The sequence below is a fragment of the Bos indicus genome, chromosome X (assembly GCF_029378745.1).
Source record: "Bos indicus isolate NIAB-ARS_2022 breed Sahiwal x Tharparkar chromosome X, NIAB-ARS_B.indTharparkar_mat_pri_1.0, whole genome shotgun sequence".
In the NCBI taxonomy this organism is placed as follows: Eukaryota; Metazoa; Chordata; class Mammalia; order Artiodactyla; family Bovidae; genus Bos; species Bos indicus.
Window position 1 is genome coordinate 91,746,427 of NC_091789.1, and position 21,300 is coordinate 91,767,726.

At 41.7% G+C, this 21,300-nt stretch overlaps 1 protein-coding gene across 8 annotated transcripts in view; it reads right to left on the reverse strand.

Moving 5' to 3' along the window:
- Positions 1-19,949, reverse strand: part of ZNF41 (zinc finger protein 41) — a 46,921-nt gene extending 26,972 nt beyond the window's left edge. For 3 of the 8 annotated variants that reach the window (XM_019955576.2, XM_070784216.1, XM_070784222.1), the window contains exons 1-2: positions 19,817-19,940; positions 3,068-3,302 (exon numbers count right to left, since the gene is read on the reverse strand). In XM_019955576.2, coding sequence (XP_019811135.2) covers positions 3,068-3,139 — 72 coding nt within the window. In that variant the 5' untranslated portion in view covers positions 3,140-3,302; positions 19,817-19,940. Of the gene's footprint in view, positions 1-3,067; positions 3,366-15,152; positions 17,909-19,064; positions 19,269-19,288; positions 19,786-19,816 lie in introns of those variants that run through there. The other 5 variants (XM_070784218.1, XM_070784220.1, XM_070784219.1 and 2 more) reach the window with 5 other exon arrangements.
- Between the last annotated feature and the right edge of the window lie 1,351 nt (positions 19,950-21,300).

Sequence of the window (21,300 nt, forward strand, 5' to 3'; positions counted from 1 at the left end):
TACACTTTTGATGCCCACTGTTCTGTTCCCTAGTCCTCTGGTTAGGCCCCAGAACTTCTAGAGCACACCCAGCACAGCTTTGCTGTTCCCCAGCCTCAGCGACTATTCCTTGGTGCCCCTGGTGCCCTTAGCTACTCCTCAGCTTTGGAGGCCCCTTTCTGTCTCTCCAACTGTCCCGTGGGTCTGTCACTTCCCTGCTCCTCCAACCTGTTCTATAGCTTCAGCAGCTGGTACCAGCTTCGTCCAGCTGCTGCCTACTCCCAGGCTCGTCTTTCCCATCTCTCCCCATTTCCTGACCCCCGGTACCTGTGCCTTTCCCCACCCTCTCAGATTTTCCGTCTGACCCCTGGTATCTTTGAAGTGGCTTATCTGGCAGGCTCTTACCCAACACACCAAACCTTTTGGTTTTTTCCATCTAGCTGAGTCTTTTGTTTCCTCATCCCTCTGGCTGGTCTCTGTTCCCTCTGGCTGCTATCTGATTCCTCTATCTCCTGGTTTCTCCTCCTATTTTGAAATCTTTCCGATTGTTCTCATACCTTCTGGCTCTTGTGTGCTCCCCATTATTACCACTTCTCCAGCTTAGACTACTATTTCTCGGTCTCTTTGCTGCTCTCTGGCCTCTGGCTCTTGTTTTTCCATTGCCTCTGTTTGTTCCACTGCACTCCCACCTGTCTCCTGTGCCCCTTGGCTACCTTCTGTCTGGAGTATGTGCACCATGGTCCCTCTAGATGTTCCCTGTGGCTATTCCCTATCTCTCTTTCTTTTACTGACCCCTCTTCCTGTTTTTCAGCTTCAGTCACTATTTCTTAGCCCAACTGTCTGTTCCTTACCTCCAGGGACATTTTTATTGGTTCCGTGGTATCTGCCCATTTCCTGCTTCTTGACATCTAATGAAAAAACTAAGAACTTAACAAATAAATACGTGAATAAATAACATTCACCAGGGTCTTTGTCATTTCCATTTCTTCTTGAAAAGGGGGCATAAATCTATGGTTGGCAACAAAAACCTACTATGTATCACAGGGAACTCTGCTCAACGTTATGTGGCAGCCTGGATGGGAGGGTGGTTTGGGAGAGAATGGATATATGTATATGTATGGCTGAGTCCCTTCACTGCTCACCTGAAACTACCACAACATTGTTAATTGGTTATATCCCAATGCAAAAATGCTTTTGGTGTTAAAAATATAAATTAAATTAAAAAATAAGTCTATGATTGGGAAGGAAGACATGAGTCTTGTGCCTTGCAGAGACCAGAATCATTCATCCAGAAATTCCCACACATTGGCTGGGCAAGGGGCCATGTGCAGAAGGAGTGGGGAGGACCACATTGCTGTGACCCCAACTTGTGGGTCTGTGACTGATCTGATGGAGCAGAAACCAGACAAGGACAGTTTTCCAGAGTGGAAGTGCCCTACTGTTAGGCAGCAGTTTGTCTATCATTAAATGTCCCTATACCTTTTACTCAAAATATAACTTCAGTGACTTAGGCAAAAAGATTTAAATGTAAGAATTTCACCATAGCAGTTTTCATCACAATAGAAAACCTCGAATGCCCTAAGTTCACATACAGTGGACTGGTTAAATGATAGTTTATCCAAAGGAAAAAAAGCTACTATGTTATGTATCATGTGAAGAAAAATATTTACTGTCTAGAAAATTATACTGAAGTGCAAGGCAATGGCAACTCACTCCAGTACTCTTGCCTGGAAAATCCCATGGATGGAGGAGCCTGGTGGGCTGCAGTCCATGGGGTCACTAAGAGTTGGACACGACTGAGTGACTTCATTTTCACTTTCATGCATTGGAGAAGGAAATGGCAACCCACTCCAGTGTTCTTGCCTGGAGAATCCCAGGGATGGGGGAGCCTGGTGGGCTGCCGTCTATGGGGTCGCACAGAGTCGGACACGACCGAAGTGACTTAGCAGCAGCAGCAGCAGCCAAGTTAAAAAGGAAACAACCAAATACTACAATTTCATTTTTAAACTTGAGCTGTATCATGTATATGTGTGTGGTATGTATGTACACTCTCAGCCCCACATGTGTATATCCACATACTCACATACATGCATGTACAAAGGGAAAAAACTGTAAGGAAATAAGCTAAATGGTAACAATGGTTAACTTTGACTAATGCTGAAATTATAAGTAATGTTTTATTTTCTTCTATTTGCTTACCTGCATATTCTAAATAATGAAATTATTAAATAATAAATATCAAAATAAGTTTTAAAAGCTTAATGTTATTCTAATGACCACATGATCCTGAGCCCCTGTGACAACCAGCCTGTCCCCAGAGTTGACAGTAGACTCAGGACAGTTGGAAGGAGGGAGCTGTGGGGCAGGGTCTGGCTCCCTTGTCTTCTTCTGTTTACACAATTTCCAGGAACTTTTAGTGGGAAACCTGGTCTTGGCTGGAGTGTGGGGAGGGTGGAGGACACAGTCAGGAGACCTGGCTCCAGTCCACTGCTGTCACTCAAAACCCCAGGGGCCTGGGCAAGTCATGTACCTTCCCAGGCCACTTTATTAATCTTTGAGAGGAGTAGGAAGAACTAGAAGGGCCCTAGAGACTGTGCTCACCCTACTACCCTGCCATCCTCTAAGCTCCAAAAAAGGGGACTTTTCTCCCTAGATCAGGATAGAGGTGGAATCAGCAAATCCCCAAGGATCAGCTGAGTGCGTGCACAGAGCCAGTGGGTAGTGGAGGGAATATGCTGGGCATCAGGGACAGTGTCTCCATGGCTGGGGCCAGTGGTCACTTCTAGCTGGATCTTACCCACAGACACTCTACAGGGAGCTGCTTCCCCTTCCCCCAGGCAGTGCGGCTGACCTTCCATCCCACCTTTCCTCCATCGGCTGCATCATATTTTCCACTGAAATAGGAAGTGATCTGGATGTGGGACACCAGCCATGTGGTGCTCACCCTCAGCAGGGGGATGGTGATTCATTTCAGTGGCAGCAAGTCTGGAATTTGCCCCTCCTGTCCCCGCCCTAAGTCCCTAGCAACAGGTCAGAGCCATCTCCTCACTGGATGAACTCCTGCCCCTGAAGCCCTCTCCCTCCTCACCTCACACATGCTGCCTTGTCCCTCTGCAGCCAGGTCTGGGGACCACTGGGGATAGCTCTGGATGGCTGGCATCTTCCTCAACCCTTGGGCTCTCTTGCTCACAACGCTGCTCTTCTTGAGACCCTGAGGCCAGGCTGGTCCGTGGACTCAGTGTGAGCTTCTGGGGCTGGAAGGAAGATCCTGCAGCCTTCTCTATGGGGTCTGGCCCAAGGGCTCCGCAGAGACTTCAAAAAATCTGGAAAGGCAGTGTCCATGTGGTCAATCATTCAGCATTCAGCATTCAACCCACAAACGTTTCCTGGGGACACCAAAGAATAGTTAACACTGGATAGTGTGGGAAAGTTCAGTAACCAACACCTACATAGAATGCGGACAAAACTCATGTAAAATGAATGAGAGTTTTAATTCCAGCTCTTTTGCATTCTAGCTAGAATCTAGGGAAGTCACTTTAGTCTGAGTTTTTTCACTTTAAAACTGAGGATGAAAACACCCATCTCACAGGGCTATTAGAGTTAAATGACATGATACTTCAAAAGCACTCACTCTTATTTGGCACTGGGAAAACATCCCATTGATATTAAATATTGCTGTTATTATAAGGTGCAAGGAATGTTTTGTTAGTACTTAATTTAATTTTCAAACTCATCATATGAACTACGTTTTACTTTTTTCCTATTATTCTCTTTACCATCAGATAGAGCTGTTTGTAACTATTAAGAAATTTGCCCCTGGTCAGGGAACTAAGATCCCACAAGCCACATGGTGCAGCTATATATAAAAAAAAATTACGCCAAGATTACTTAGATTAGGGGAAGGACAGGGATTCAAACCCAGGTCTGCCTAACTCCAAAGTACATTTTCTTTAACTACTGGGCCATATGGTATTCTATATGTGGAAGAAGCACAGTAAACATTATTTCTGTTTCTTGCTGCCTTTAAAGTGCTCTGGTTGAAGGGTGACCATATCACATATGCATAAACCAATATTTTGTATAATTCAGTGTACATTCTGGGAAATTTATAGAGCCCACTCTCTTTTGCCAAAGATGGAAACATAAACTCTTTGTACCCTCTCCCCCAATTCCCATCTGGCCCTGAAAGTCAACAAGTCTGCACAGGCTCCTAAATTGGTAACCTACAATGCTTGACAAAAACTGTGTCCCAGATGGTGCCATCAACTGGTTTCCTTAGGCTCTTCAAATAATCACCAACACAGGCAACACAACCTCAATAGAAAATCAACTATTAATCTGTTCAATGGGTCCAACCTGACTTCCTGTAGGACTCCATAACTCACAGCCCATATATAGAGTCAGTGACACTCATAAACCCCTCAAAATAGACCATCACATACTAAATCAAAGGTCCTGCAATTACCAATGTTCATAGGTCCCAATCAATGACTCCTATAGGGTTGCTAAAACTGACCCCCAAAGACCTGAAATCCAAGGCTTGCAATGAATCTTTTACCACCTCAGTGTCCCAATCAGTAACTCTCATGGACTGATCAATGACTTCAGATCTCCAACTCTTATAAAACCTCAAGAATTTCTACAGAGGTCCCAATTACTTACCCACATATATCTAATTATGTTTCTTCAAGGATTTCCCAAGATTATCACTCACTGATTCAACATGAATGCAATCTATAGGCCCCAAATTATCTAATCTTCAGTTCAGTCGCTCAGTCATGTCCGACTCTTTGTGACCTCATGGACTGCAGCATGCCAGGCCTCCCTGTCCATCACCAACTCCCGGAGTTTACTCAAACTTATGTCCATTGAGTCGGTGATGCCATTCAACCATCTCATCCTCTCTCGTCCCCTTCTCCTCCTCCCCTCAATCTTTCCCAGCATCACAGTCTTTTCAAATGAGTCAGTTCTTCGCATCAGGTGGCCAAAGTATTGGAGTTTCAGCTTCAACATCAGTCCTACCAATGAACACCCAGGACTGATTTCCTTTAGGATGGACTGGTTGGATCTCCTTGCAGTGCAAGGGGCACAGAAGTGCAGCTGAGAGGAGCTACCCCACGTCCCAGCATTAGGGTCTTTTCACATGAGTCAGTTCTTCCCATCAGGTGGCCAAAGTATTGGAGTTTCAGCTTTAGTATCAGTCCTTCCAACGAATATTCAGGACTGATTTCCTTTAGGATGGACTGGTTGGATCTCCTGGCTGTTCAAGGGACACTTAAGAGTCTTCTCCAACACCAAAGTTCAAAAAGCATCAATTCTTCAGTGCTTAGCTTACTTTATAGTCCAACTCTCACATCCATACATGACTACTGGAAAAACCATAGCCTTGACTAGACGGACCTTTGTTGGCAAAGTAATGTCTCTGCTTTTTAATATGCTGTCTAGGTTGGTCATAGCTTTTCTTTCGAGTGAGAGAGTCAATTCCTAGGCAGATTGATAAGAAGTCTGGGGTCCCCAAGGAGGAGAAAGGGGCCTGGGGCTCTCAAAGCGGAGATAGGGCTCTGGAATTCTCAAGGAGGAGGAAAGGACAAACATCTTTTTTTCTCTACATTCCTTAGTCTTAGTGACATAATACATTTTTTCTTTAAGTCTGAAACTGATGATTACACCACAAACAGCTCAGTTTGAACTCTGTACTAGTGATTATACAACAGCAGTGTATCCTGACTGAGGACAGTTTCTCCTTCCTGAAAACCTGTAAATTATGGGACTGGGTCTGGTAAAATTTTCACAGACTTGAGACATTCTTTTGATTTATTGTAATAATTAATTAAAAACTATATAACTCCCTTGCTAACACCTGCGAGGGGGTGGCATTCTCCATCCCCCTTCTGATATCTATGTCAGAAGCTTTCTCTGTCCCTTTTCTTACTTTAATAAAACTCTGCTACACAAAAGCTCTTAAGTGATCAAGCCTGGTTCCTGGTCCCAAAGTTAAATCTTCTTCGGAGATCACGAATTGGACATTGTTCACCATAAGCTATCACAAGGAGCAAGCGTCTTTTAATTTCATGGCTGCAGTCACCATCTGCAGTGATTTTGGAGCCCCCCAAAATAAAGCCTGTCACTGTTTCCATTGTTTCCCCATCTATTTGCCATGAAGTGATGGGACCAGATGCCATGATCTTAGTTTTCTGAACGTTGAATTTTAAGCCAACTTTCTCATTCTCCTCTTTCACTTTCATCAAGAGGCTCTTTAGTTCTCTTTCACTTTCTGCCATAAGGGTGGCGTCATCTGCATATCTGAAGTTATGGATATTTCTCCTGGCAATCTTGATTCCAGCTTGGGCTTCCTCCAGCCCAGCATTTTGCATGATGTACTCTGCATTTAAGTTAAATAAGCAGGGTGACAATATACAGCCTTGACGTACTCCCTTCCCGATTTGGAACCAGTCTGCTGTTCCACGTCCAGTTCTAACTGTTGCTTCTTGACCTGCATACAGATTTCTCAAGAGGCAGGTCAGGTGGTCTGGTATTCCCATCTCTTTACGAATTTTCCGCAGTTTGTGGTGATCCACACAGTCAAAGGCTTTGGCATAGTCAATGAAGCAGAAGCAGATGTTTTTCTGGAACTCTCACTTTTTCAATGATCGAATGGATGTTGGCAATTTGATCTCTGGTTCCTCTGCCTTTTCTAAATCCAGCTCGAACAACTGGAAGTTCTCGGTTCACGTACTGTTGAAGCCTGGCTTGGAGGATTTTGAGTATTACTTTGCTAACGTGTGAGATGACTGTAATTGTGCGGTAGTTTGAGGATTCTTAGGCATTGCCTTTCTTTGGGATTGGAATGAAAACTGACCTTTTCCAGCTAATCTTATTGGACTTTAACTCCACGATCCTCCCCGACAAAAATCCTTGCAATCCTTCACTCCCAGAGGAACCAAATCAACCCCAAATCTGGTTTGGCACTGAATTTAAAGGGTAAAAAGAAACCTTAAAATGCTGCCAGGGGGGACTTCCCTGGTGGTCTATTGACTAAGACTCCATGCTCCTGATGCAGGGAGCCTGGGTTGGATCCCTGGTCAGAGAACTAGATCCCACATGCTGGAACTAAGAGTTTGCATGCTGCAACTAAAGATCCTGAATGCTACAACTAATACTGAAGATATCAGGTGCCACAACTAAGCCCCAGTGCAACCAAATTTTAAAAATAAATAAATACATAAAAATAATATCACATGAAAAGCTTCCAGTAAAAGAATAGTTGTAAAAAAATGCTCCCAAGCAGAAACAACATGCTATTTACAATGGAAAGGGATCACAATGGCACTAGACTTATTTGCAACAATTAAAAACCATATTAGACAAAAAACATCTAAAAATTATTGAGATAAAGGGATTGAGATTTAAGAATTTAAAACACGCTCAATACCATTCTTCTGTCAGAGCAAAACACAATTTTAGACATACAAACATTTACAGTATTATATGGCAATATTAGCATCTTAGGAGAATACTCAAGGGAATAGTGTAAATAATTACGAAGTAAATAGTAATAGAAAACTCAAAATTGGAGGAATGCACTTTTGAGAAATGATTATTGCAATTGATATATACTTATAACTGAGTAAAGAAAAATAATGTAATTGGGAATTTGGAACAAATAACATTGTTACTTTGTGGCTCAGCTGGTAAAGAATCTGCCTGCAATGCAGGAGACCTGGCTTCAATCCTTGGGTTGGGAAGATCCCCTGGAGAAGGGAAAGGCTACCCACTCCAGTATTTTGGCCTGGAGAATTCCATGGACTGTATAGTCCATGTTGTCACAAAGAGTACCACACAACTGAATGACTTTCACTTCACTATTATTAAGTGGAAAAAATTTAAATAACTTATCCAAGGTCACATAGATTGTAAGTCTTACTCCAGAGCCTGTTCTCTTAATCATTAAGTTATACCACCAGTATTCATGTATGGATGTGAGAAAGCAAAAGTGAAGTCGCTCAGTTATTTCCAACTCTTTGCAACCCCATGGACTGTAGCCTACCAGGCTCTTCCATCCATGGGATTTTCCAGGCAAGAGTACTGGAGTGGGTTGCCATTTCCTTCTCCAACATATATGAGAGTTGGACCAAAAAGAAGGCTGAGTGCTGAAGAATTGATGCTTTAGAACTGTGGTGATGGAAAAGACTCTTGAGAGTCCCTTGGACAGCAAGGAGATCAAACCAGTAAATCCTAAAGGAAATCAATCCTGAAATATTCATTGGAAGGATTGATGCTGAAGCAGAAGCTCCAATACTTTGGTCACCTGATGCAAACAGGCGACTCATTGGAAAAGACCCGGATGTTTGGAAAGACTAAAAGCAAAAGGAGAATGGGTTGGCAGAGGATGAGATGGTTAGATAGCATCACTGACTCAATGGACATGAACTTGAGCAAACTCCGGGAGATAATGGAGAACAGAGGAGCCTGGTGCTACAGTCCATGGGATCACAAACAGTCATACACAACTTAGTGACTGAAGAAAAACAACAACAAATGCTGAAAACTATAAAAGGCTGATGAGGCAAATCAACAAAGATCTATATAAATGTATAGGTACTGTGTCTATGGCATGGTAAAAATACCAATTCTCCACTAGTTGATCTGCAGATTTAATACAATTTCTACCAAAACCTCAGCAAGAATTTTTTGTAGATATAGGCAAAATTATTCTAAAATCTGTGTGAAAAGACAAAGGATATACAATAGAGAACAGTTAAAGCAATTCTGACAAAGAATTAAGTGGGAGAAATCAACATACTTGATTTCAATACTTTTTATTTACCCCGGGTGGCGCTACTGGTAAAGTGCCCGACTGCCAATACAGAAGACTTAACAGACGTGGGTTTGATCTCTGGGTTGGGAAGATTCCCTGGAGGAGGGCACAGCAACCCACTCCAGTATTCTTGCATGGAGAATCCTATGGACAGAGGAGCCTGGCCGGCCGCAGTCCATAGGGTGGCAAAGAGACGGATATGACTGAAGCAACTTAGGATGCACACATAGGAATCAAGACAATGGGGTATAGATGAATGGATAGGCACATAGACCAATGGAACAGAATCAGTTCAATTCAGTTCAGTTCAGTTCAGTTGCTCCGTAGTGTCCGACTCTTTGCGACCTCATGGACTGCAGCATGCCAGGCCTCCCTGTCTGTCACCAACTCCTGGAGTTTACTCAAACTCATGTCCCTTGAGTCGATGATGCCATCCAACCATCTCATTTTCTTTTGTCTCCTTCTCCTCCCACTTTCAGTCTTTCCCAGTATCAGGGTATTTTGCAATGAATCAGTTCTTCCTATCAGGTGGCCAAAGTATTGGAGTTTCAGCTTTAGCATCAGCCCTTCCAATGAATATTCAGGACTGATTTCCTGTAGGATGGACTGGTTGGATCTCCTTGCAGTCCAAGGGGCCTCAAGAGTCTTCTCCAACACCACAGTTCAAAAGTATCAAATCTTCAGCACTCAGCTTTCTTTATAGTCCAACTCTCACATCCATACATGACCACTGGAAAAACCATAGCTTTGACTAGACGGACCTTTGTTGGCAAAATAATGTCTTTGCTTTTTAACATGTTGTCTAGGTTGGTCATAACTTTTCTTCCAAGGAGTAAGCGTCTTTTAATTTCATGGTTGCAGTCACCATATGTGGTGATTTTAGAGTCCCAAAGAATAAAGTCTGTCTCTGTTTCCCCATCTATTTCCCATGAAGTGATGGGGCCAGATGCCATGATCTTAGTTTTCTGAATGTTGAGCTTTAAGCCAACTTTTTTACTCTCCTCTTTCACTTTCATCAAGAGGCTCTTTAGTTTTTCTTTGCTTTCTGCCATAAGGGTGGTGTCATCTGCATATCTGAGGTTACTGATATTTCTCCCAGCAATCTTGATTCCAGCTTGTGCTTCTTCCAGCCCAGCGTTTCTCATGATGTACTCTGCATATAAGTTAAATGAGCAGGGTGACAGTATACAGCCTTGACGTACTTCTTTCCCTATTTGGTACCAGTCTGTTGTTCCATGTCCAGTTCTAACTGTTGCTTCCTGACCTGCATACAGATTTCTCAAGAGGCAGGTCAGGTAGTCTGGTATTCCCATCTCTTTAATAATTTTCTACAGTTTGTGATGATCCATACAGTCAAATGCTTTGGAGTAGTTAAGAATTTTCTACAGTTTGTGGTGATCCACACAGTCAAAGACTTTGGCATAGTCAATGAAGCAGAAGTAGATGTTTTTCTGGAACTCTCTTGCTTTTTTGATGATCCAACGGATGTTGGCAATTTGATCTCTGGTTCCTCTGCCTTTTCTAAATCCAGCTTGAACATCTGGAAGTTCATGGTTCACGTACTGTTGAAGCTTGGCTTGGAGAATTTTGAGCATTACTTTACAAGTGTGTGAGATGAGTGCAATTGTGCAATAGTTTGAGGATTCTTTGGCATTGCCTTTCTTTGGGATTGGAATGAAAACTGATATTTTCCAGTCCTGTGACCACAGATGAGTTTTCCAAATTTGCTGGCATATTGAGTGCAGTACTTTCACAGCATCATCTTTCAGGATTTGAAATAGCTCAACTGGAATTCCATCACCTCCACTAGCTTTGTTCATAGTCATGCTTTCTAAGGCCCACTTGACTTTGCATTCCAGGATGTGTGGCTCTAGGTGAGTGATCACACCATGGTGATTAGCTGGGTCGTAAAGATCTTTTTTGTATAGTTCTGTGTATTCTTGCCACCTCTTCTTAATTTCTTCTGCTTCTGTTAGGTCCATACCATTTCTGTCTTTTATTGTGCCCATTTTTGCATGAAATGTTCCCTTGGTATCTCTAATTTTCTTGAAGAGATCTCTAGTCTTTCCTATTCTATTGTTTTCCTCTATTTCTTTGCACTGATCACCGAGGAAGGCTTTCTTATCTCTCCTTGCTATTCTTTGGAACTCTGCATTCAAATGGGTACATCTTTCCTTTTCTCCTTTGCTTTTCACTTCTCTTCTTTTTACAGCTATTTGTAAGGCCTTCTCAGACAGCCATTTTCCCGCTGCTCCAGTGCCTACCATCTTGCTGAGGTTTCTCTGATCTTGGGCACGGGGTATCTCCTTACAGCCGCTCCAGCGAAGCACATGGAACAGAATAGAGGACACAGATATCGCCTCCTACAAATACAGTCATGTAAATTTTTTTACAAAGGTACAAAACCAATTCAATATCTTTTCAACAAATGGTGCTAGAGTAATTGGATATTGACAAGCAAACAAACAAACAACAACAAGACATAAAACAAAAAAAATAAACCCAAATTAATCTCATTCTAATTGTTACACTGGGGTTTCCATAGTGGCTCAGCAGTGAAGAATCTGCCTGCAATGCAGGAGATGCTGGTTCGATCCCTGGGTAGGGAAGATCCCTTGAAAGATGGCATGGCAATCCACTCCAGTATTCTTGCCTGGAGAATCCCATGGACAGAGGAGCCTGGTGGGCTAGTCCATAGGGTTGCAAAGAGTTGGTCAGATATGACTGAAGCAACTGAGCACAAGAATGCATAAAAAATTAACCCAAAATGGATCATAGATTTATGTGTAAAATGTAAAACTGTTGGAAGAGAACAGAAGAGAAAATTGTCAGGACTTAGGGCTTAGTGAAGAGTTCTTAGTATGATACCAAAAACATGATTTAAAAAAAAATAGATAAGTTTATCAAAATTAAAAATTGTAGCTCTGCAAAAGACACTCTTAAGAGGATGAAATGACAAGCTGCATACTGAGAGAAAATATTCACAAACCCCTTATTTGACAAAAGACTAATATTTATAACATATAAAGAACTAAATGGACAAAAGACATGAAGAGATATTTCACCAAAGAGAATATGTGGAGGGCAAATAAGCACATGGGAATATGTTCAACATCCACATACAAGCATATTCTAAAATTTATATGGAAAGACAAGACCCCTAGAATAGCTAAACCAGTCTTTTTTTTTTTTTTGCCATGCCATGTGGCAAGCAGGATCTTAGTTCCCCAAACAGGAATTGAACCCACACCTTCTGCAGTAGACTTGACAGTCCAGTGGACCCAGAGCTAAACCAGTCTTAACAAAGAAGAATAAAGTGGGAGAATCATCCTAATAAATATTAAAAGTTTACTACATGGATTATTAATCAAAAACTGATTTGGGCAGAGGGACAGACACATATCAATGGAACAGAATAGAGGATGCAGAAATAGCCCCACATAAGCATGACTGACTGATTTTTTTTTTACAAACATGTAAAACAACTCAATGGTGCTAGAACAATTGTACATCCAGAGCAACCTTCCAGGCTGAATATAGATGTTCTGTGAGGAAGGCATGTCCAGAGAGGTCATGGAAGCTCTGTACCTTTCCCCCTATAAGTTGCCCTGTGGATCCCTTCCATCTGGCTGTTCCTGAGTTGTATCTTTATAATAAACTGGTAAACAGTTTTTTCTTGATATCTGAGCTATTCTAGCAATTACTAAACCTTAGGAAGAGGTGCTGGGAAACCCCAATTTATAGCCAGTAAATCAGAAGTATGGGTGGCCTGGGACTTGCAGTGACTGGCATCTGAAGTGGGGGCAGTGGGATTGAGCCCTTTAATTTATGGGATCTGATGCTAACTCCAGATGGTTGTTGTTTAGTTGATAAGTCATGTTTGACTCTGAGACCCCATGGACTGTAGCCCACCAGGCTTCTCTGCCCATGGGATTTCCCTGGCAAGAATACTGGTAGGCAGTGTCAAAATAGAAAGATGGTAACGATAACCTTATATGCGAGACAGCAAAAGAGACACAGATGTATAGAACAGTCTTTTGGACTCTGTGGGAGAAGGCGAGGGTGGGATGATTCGAAAGAATAGCATTGAAACATGTATATTATCATATGTGAAACAGGATCGCCAGTCCAGGTTCGATGCATGAGACAGGGTGCTCAGGGCTGGTGCACTGGGATGACCCAGAGGGATGGGATGGGGAGGGAGGTGGGAGGGGGGGCTCAGGATGGGGAATACACGTATACCCATGGCTGACTCATGTCAATGTATGGCAAAACCACCTCAATATTGTAAAGTAAAAAGCTTCCAATTAAAATAAATAAGTTAAAAAATTGAGTTGTTGGACATTCAGTTGGTGTCAGAGAATCAGAGTTTTTAGATTGGACGCCAAAAGCATAATCCATAAAAGCAAACACTGATAAACTGGGTCTTGTCAAAAATTTAAAAACCTTTGCTCTGAAAAAGACCAGAGGATGGAAAAGATGAAGAGAATGAAAAGACAAGCTACTGACTGTGAACAATACGTGAAGATAACATATCTGACAAAAGACTGGTATGTAGAATATATAAAACACTCTCAAAGCTCAACAGTAAAATCATCCAAACAATTCAATTAGAAAATACTAACAGACATTTCACCAAAGAGGATACATAGATGGCAAATAAGCATATGAAAATAGTTCCCCTATTATCTACCAGGGAAATGCAAATGAAAACTACAATGAGATATCACTACACATATATCAGAATAGCTAAAATAAATACTGACAATGCAAAACACTGGTGAGGATGCAGAATAACTGGATCTCTCTTACATTGCTGAAAAAACGTCAAAAGTTTATATACTATATGATTTGATCAATATAACAATTTTGAAGTGACAAAATTTTAGACATGGAGAACAGATCAGTGGTTTCCAAGGGTTAGTAGAGACAAGAGGTGAACAGTGTGGTTATAAAAGGGCAAGGCTAGGGATCACTGTGATATTGGAACCATTCAGTATTTTGACTATGGTGATGGACATACAAAGCTTCACAGGTGATCAAATTGTATGAAACTTAGTACACACATATATGTATGAGTAAGACTGAGGAAATCTGACGAAGATGGTTGAATTGTATCAGGATCAAAATTCTGGTTGGTATATTATACTTTAATTTTGTAAAATGTCACAACTGGAGGAAAATAGCAAAGTGCACAAGGGATCACTTTGCATTATTTTTTTACAACTGCATGTGAATCCACAGTTATCTCAAAATATATTTCAATTAAAAAATGTTTAAATGATGTTCAATGTCAATGTTCAAAAAATTGTTCAAAGCTTTTGTAAGCAAAGGAAACCATTGACAAAATGAAAAGACAACCTACTGAATGGGAGAAAACATTTGCAAATGATATGACTGATAAGAAATATCCAACATATTATATATAAACAGCTCATACAACTCAATATCAAAAAACAAACAACCCAATTTAAAAATGGACAGAAATGATACTGTGTATAGTATCAAACCCTATATATGCTGTATCTCTTATACACATGCATACCTATGATAAAATTAATTTACGATTTGGGTACAATAAGAGATTAACAACAACTAATAATAAAATAGAACTATAACAATATACTGGGACAAAAGTTAGGTAAATGTGGCCTGTCTCTTAAAATACCTTATTGAATGGAAACGCAGATATAAAGAACAGACCTGTGGACACAGTTCGGGGAGGAGAAGATAGGACAAATCAAGAGAGTAGCACTGATGGATAAACACTACCACGTGTATATAGCTAGCTAGTAGGAAGCTGCTTTATAACACAGGGAGCCCAGCCGGGTGCTCTGTGAAGATCTAGAGGGGTGGGATAGGGTGGGGGAGGCTCAAGAGGGAGGGGGTAATATATATGTATGATTATGGCTAATTCACATTGTTGTACAGCAGAAACCAACACAACACTGTTAAGTAATTACCTTCCAATTAAAAACACACAGAAAAAATGGGCAGAACTAAATAGACATTTTTCCAAAGAAGAAATGAAGATGGTCAACAGGCACATGAAAAGATGCTCAGCATCATTATTCATCAGGGAAATTCAAATCAAAACCACAATGAGATATCACCACACACCTGTCAGAATGGCTAGTAGCAAAAAGCCTACAAATAACAAATGTTGGCAAGGATGTGGAGAAAAGGGAACCCTTGTACACTGTGATGGGAATGTAAATTGGTACAGCCACTGTGGAAAACAGTATAGAGGTTTCTTGAAAAGCTAAAAATAGAACTACCATATGACCCAGCAATCCCACTCCCCATCACTTTACTTAGAGAATATTGGCTTAAACAACAAATATTTATTTCTTACAATTCTGGAGGCTGGGAAATCCAAGCTCAAATGTCAGCAGATTTGGTGTCTGGTGAGAACCTGCTTCCTGATTCACAGACAGCCATCTTCTTGTGTCCTCACATGGCAAAAGGTGGAAAGGAGCTCTCTGAGGTTTCTTTTATAAGGACACTAATCCTATTCATGAGGGCTCTACCCTCATGACCTAATCACCTCCCAAAGGCCTTACCTCTTAATACCATCACACTGGGATTTAGGATTTCAAGGTGTGAATTTGGGTGGGAGGGGGCACATAAACATGCAGTCCATTGCACACATCAAAAGATTCTCAACATTCACTGCTGCTGCTGCTGCTAAGTCACTTCAGTCTTGTCCAACTCCGTGTGACCCCACAGACGGCAGCCCACCAGGCTCCCCTGTCCCTGGGATTCTCCAGGCAAGAACACTGGAGTGGGTTGCCATTTCCTTCTCCAGTGCATGAAAGTGAAAAGTGAAAGTGAAGTCGCTCAGTTGTATCCGACCCTCAGCGACCCCATGGACTGCAGCCTTCCAGGCTCCTCCGTCCATGGGATTTTCAAGGCAAGAGTACTGGAGTGGGGTGCCATTTAGGGAAATAGAAATAAAACCCACAATGAGACACCACTTCACAATCATTAAGATGGCTAGAATAAAAAAAACAGACAATAACAAGTGTTAAGAACGACACATTGAAACCTTCATATATTGCTGGTAGCATGTAAAATGGTGCGACTATTTTGAAAAACAGTTTGGCAGTTCTTTAAAGGTACCGTATGACCTAGCAATTCCACTTCTGAGAGAAATGAAAATATACAAACTTGTGTACAAGTTTTTGTACACAAATGTTCACGGCAGCATTACTCATGGTAGCGAAAACAACCCAAATATCTATCAACTGATGAATGGATAAACAAAATGAGGTATATCGACACAAAAGAATATTATTCAGTAATAAAGAATGAAGTACTGATACATGGTATAGCATGGATGAATCTTGAAAACATTCTAAGTGAAAAAAGATAGTCACTGAAGAGCATATATTGTTTGATTCCATATATATGAAAGGTCTAGAATAGGCAAATTTATAGAGACAAAGTAAATCAGTGGCTGCTTGCAGCTGGAGGTGTGGGGTGGGAATGTGGAACCAGTACAATGTTTCCTTTTGGGGGTGATGAAGTGTTCTAAAATTGGATTATGAGGGTGATTTGCACAACTTGAACATACAATTGAATTGTAAGCTTTAAATGTTGAAGTTTGTGGAAGGTAAATTATATCAATAAAGCTGTTAGAAAAAGAAAAGATCATGTAGTTAGTAAGTGGCCATGCAGGATTTCAAATCCAGTATCTGGAAAGGGGAAGGTATTTAACAAACATTTGTTGAATGAATGAATGAATATCCTTCACTTCCAAATTAGCAACAAGATTGAGGTTCTCTCCATCAAGTATCATTCAACATTGTTCTGAAAGCTCTCACTAATGCAATAGAAAATGAAGTAATCAGAAAAAAATATTTGAAAGGAAGAGAGAATCATTGTTAATTGAGTGTGACATGATATTGTATCTAGAAAAACTAAGAGACCATAAAAGGCAACTATAATTCACATGAGAATGTGATAACTGGATTGTATAAGAAATAACATACAAAAAAGAAAAAATTTTAAATCAATATTTTCCCCCCTATGGAAATAGAGAAATGTGCTATTTATTGTGATGATGAAATCAAGTGTAAAATATCTAAGAATGAACTTTAAAAAACGGTCCTGAATCCATAAGAAGAAAACTATAAAATAGAGTTTTAATGGTTGCTTTTGAAGTAAAATAAAGTGGTTTTTAACATTCATATGAAAGAATAAATGCTAAAAAATATTAAAGAAAACAACCAAAGAAAGGAAGAGTGAGGGGATTAGCACTATTAAATATTAAACACATTCCTAAAGTCACAACAGTTTTTTGAAAGGGAGTAGATACATATATAGAAGAAAAAATTGAGTTCAGAAACAGAACATTTGGGAATTTATGTGACAAAAGTGGCATTTAACTGAGTTTGAAAAGAGTATTCATTTAATGATTGGTGCTGTCAAATATTCTAACCAAATGGAAAATACAAACTTTAATCTCATCTCATACCACATACCAGAATTTTCCAGTTGGATTAAAATTTAACCCTAAAACAATGAAAATTTAAATTTAAGTCATATATTTACTTAAGCACCAAATCAGGGAGAACTCACTAGGCAAGACACGATATTTAGAACTTGTAAAGAAAAATTATCTAATCAGATGACTATTTTTCTAATTATATATGAAGACATGTTTCAAAAATCAAGATATAAAGAGAGATAAAAGGAAAAGAAAAAAAATAAAGAGAGATAAAGGGGAAAATTACAATAAATGACAGGTTAATATCCATAAATTAGTGAGAAAGACAAACTGCATAAAGGAAAAAAATAGCTAAGGATATAAAAAATTTCTAAATACATTTCAATGGCCAATAAATATGAGACGTTCGGCTGCCAGTTGTCAGGAAGATGCACATCAAAGTAAGCTACATACTGTTTTGTTTGGCCCTCAGAGCAGAAATTTAAAAAGCAGCAACAATCAGTGCAGGAGATGATTTTGGAGTGAGCCCTTTTATATGCTGCTAGTGGGAGATATAATTTTACAAAAGTCTTGGAAAATAACTGAAATTTCAATACATACCTCCACTTTAAGGAACATCCATTCCTGTACCTAATGATCACTCAGATGACAGTCTCTGGCTATAATTTAGAAATCAATAACAAAAATTTCAACTTTGGGGGAAATCAAAATCTCATACCTAAATAACTAAGGGATCAGAGAGAAAACCAGAACAGAAATTAGAAAACATTATTAATAAACTATGGTGGAAGTGTTACATATAAAAACTTGTGACATGAAACTGAAGTGTTCTTAGAGAAAAATTCATGAAAGAGAAAATTATGGAATATTAATTAAGATAAGCATTCAATTTAGGAATTAAAAAATAGGAATAAAAGAAAAAATCTAAAGAAAAGAAATAATGAAATCAAGGGCAGAAACTAATGACACAGGAAACAAAGATACAGGAGGACCAAGAAGATCAAAAGTAGGTTTTTGAAACAATCACATCTCAATTCTAAAACCACCGATCACTGATCCCATGAAGCAGCGTGGGGTCCATAGGCCCCTCTATCACTATCAACAGTCCCAAATAAATGTATCATTCATCCCACAGAGCTCCATCACTCACACCACAGAAACCTTGACCATCCACCCAATAAACCCAATAATATACCTTATAGATCCTGCAACACTCATCCCACGGCCCTCATCACTCACCTCAAAAACTCTCTATCACTCACTCATTCTCCAATCCTCACCTCACAGGCTCTCCACCATTCACTCTACAGACCACCCATTACTCTCTGAAAGATCCTCATCACTCACATCACTGAACCCCATCATTTACCTCACAGACCGCTCCATCACATAACCTCAGTAATCCCCATGATGCCTCACAGAATGCCCATGATTCGCTGCACAGGTCCTCCAAGCACCAACCTCACAGAGCTCGAATCACATCTCTGACACCAGATCACTCACACCACAGTCCCCATTCCTTACTCCACTTACCCCTGATCACTCACTCCATAGACTTCCACTGCTTATCCCACAGACCCAGTCACTTACCCCATCAGTGGCCTCCAAGAAGCTCATCACTCACCCTACAGACTCCTCATCGCTCACCTCATCAATGCCCCCTTCTCACCCTATAGACTCTGTATCACTGACCCCACAGATTCCCCAAAATTCAGCACACAGACTGCTTATTACTTTCCCTACTGCCTCCATCATTCACCCACAAACCCCTGTGTCACTCCACCTCACAGACTCCAGAGAAGCCCCATTACTCACCCCACAGAATACCATCACTGAGCAAGAAAGCCATGTCCTAACGCCCCCATAATTATGTCAATGCTTTACTGCTGCTAAATCGCCGTCTCAATTAAACTCAGCCCCAGAGCCCAAAGTGTTGAAACTGCCTCTGCGGGACGCTGACGTTTCTGGACTTCACACTGCACATGCTCAGTGTCGGCGCCGAAGCCGCCGTCCACCCCAATTACACCGGGTGCACTCACGAGGTGTCAGTGCGTGCGCGTGTCTGTGTGTGTCGGAGGAGAGGCGGGCTTTCCAATTTTCTTTAGTGACTTTGTCAGACCACTAACATGGCTGTCCTCTTGGGAGTGTCTCTCCGGGAGTCGCCATCTTGGGAGGGTGGGCATCTCTGCGGCTGCGGAACCAGCGGTCCCTCGCCAGACCTGCCTCGGCGAGGTTTCCAGGGAGCCGATCCGGCCCAGCAGGTCGGGCTGCGGCTCCCAGAGTCTTCCCTCCTGCGCCGCATCCTCTACTGTTAACCCAAGCGTAGGCCTGGAGTCTTCTCTGCGGCCTGGGGCCCCGCCCTCCGGCCATATCCCCAGGGGCCGAGGCATCTTCACACGTAGTAACTCCCCCTGCCCCCTCCCCTATCCTAGCTAGAAAGACACCTCCAAGCCACCGGCCGGACACTGGCGCCTCCTCCCCAGCCCCACTTCTCCAGGTGCAGAAAGGCCCCTGATCCGTGCAGGCGGCTCGCGGCGGCAGAGCCCCGGGCGCCGCTGCGTGCCCACCTGACGGCGCCTCTGTCCACCCGTCCGCTGGGGGCATCGCCCGGCTCCGGCTGTCACCGACCCTGGGTATTTGCCACGGGGGGAATAGTACGTGTCAAATTTAGGCCAGGAAGCGGAAGTTGCCCGCAGCAAGAGTTTAACCACTGTGGGCGCGGGGAGCTGAGGTGGTTGAGCGCCAGAAACCAAGTATCTGTGCACGGAGCAGGGGCGGGGGAGTTGGGGGGGAGGGGGACTTGTGACATCAGTAATGGGACATTTCATTCATTAAAACAAGAAAAAACTCGAGTACTCAGGCTTCCCTGTTTCCTTATATAAGCATGAAGGCTAAAGCTCTCTTCTAAATATCCAAGGTTTCAAGGTTTTTTTTTTTGTTTTTTAAGATTTATTTATTTAATATTGGACTGCACTGGTTTTCTTCCTTGCTGCTGCAGGTTTTCTCTAGTTGTGGCGAGTGGCTTATTGCGGTGGCTTCTCTGGGAGCCCGGGCTCTAGGCACCAGGCTTCAGTAGTCGTGGAGCTTTGGCTCAGTAGTTGTGGCACAGGGGCTTAGCTGCTCCTCAGCATGTAGGATCTTGGAGCCGGTTTCTGCTGCATTGGCAGGTAGATTATTAACCACTAGACCACCAGGAAAGCCCCAAGTTCCAAGTTTTGATTTGATTCATTTTCATTAGTATTCAGTTTCAAGTGCTAATTTGTAACCGTTTCCCCCTTTTGACGCAAGGATTATTTAGAAATTCAGTGTCAAACTTGCCTTAAGCCTCAAGTATGAGACCCAGTTTTCCACAATGTTTCATTTCTTGATTGAAAAGACTATTTTCCAGCTGTTGGATATAGCATATGTGTTTATTGTTTTGAGCTTGTTAGTGTGTGTGTTAGTTGGGAAATGAAAATATCTCCTGCCATATTAATAAACAAGAAATGTTTAAGGAGGAAAGAGACAGAACAGGCTCCATCTTGGGCCGGACTGTGGACTTTGAGCTATGTGCCCAGTATCTATGGAAATGACATACCAACTGGAAAACCAGACTCCCCGGGATGGAAGAGCCCCAGGGCTCGTACCTAGACTCTCCATCAGCTAAAAGAATACCCTAATTATATGTGTAACCAAATAGAATCACAAATTTTCTATTATGCTTATTGGGGTATGACCACAGGCCTATTGATAATTGTCCACTGTTAACTACCTATGCTTAATGCATACGAATCACCGGTTAACTTTGTATCTTTCATTTGTTCAGACTAGTTTCAGAGAATTTGAGGAGGTGGGTTTGAGCATGTACACTTAGGGTATATAAGGTTTTCACAAAAACTGGCTGGAGTCCTTGGCTAAGAAGAGACTCAGCCTTGGGCCCGCCGGTGTAATAAATTGCACTCCACTATCTGCATTGTCCTTCTGAGTAAGTTTGTTTCCAGGAATGTGAGGCTACAACAATGTCACTGCTGCTGCTGCTAAGTCACTTCAGTCGTGTCCGACTCTGTGTGAC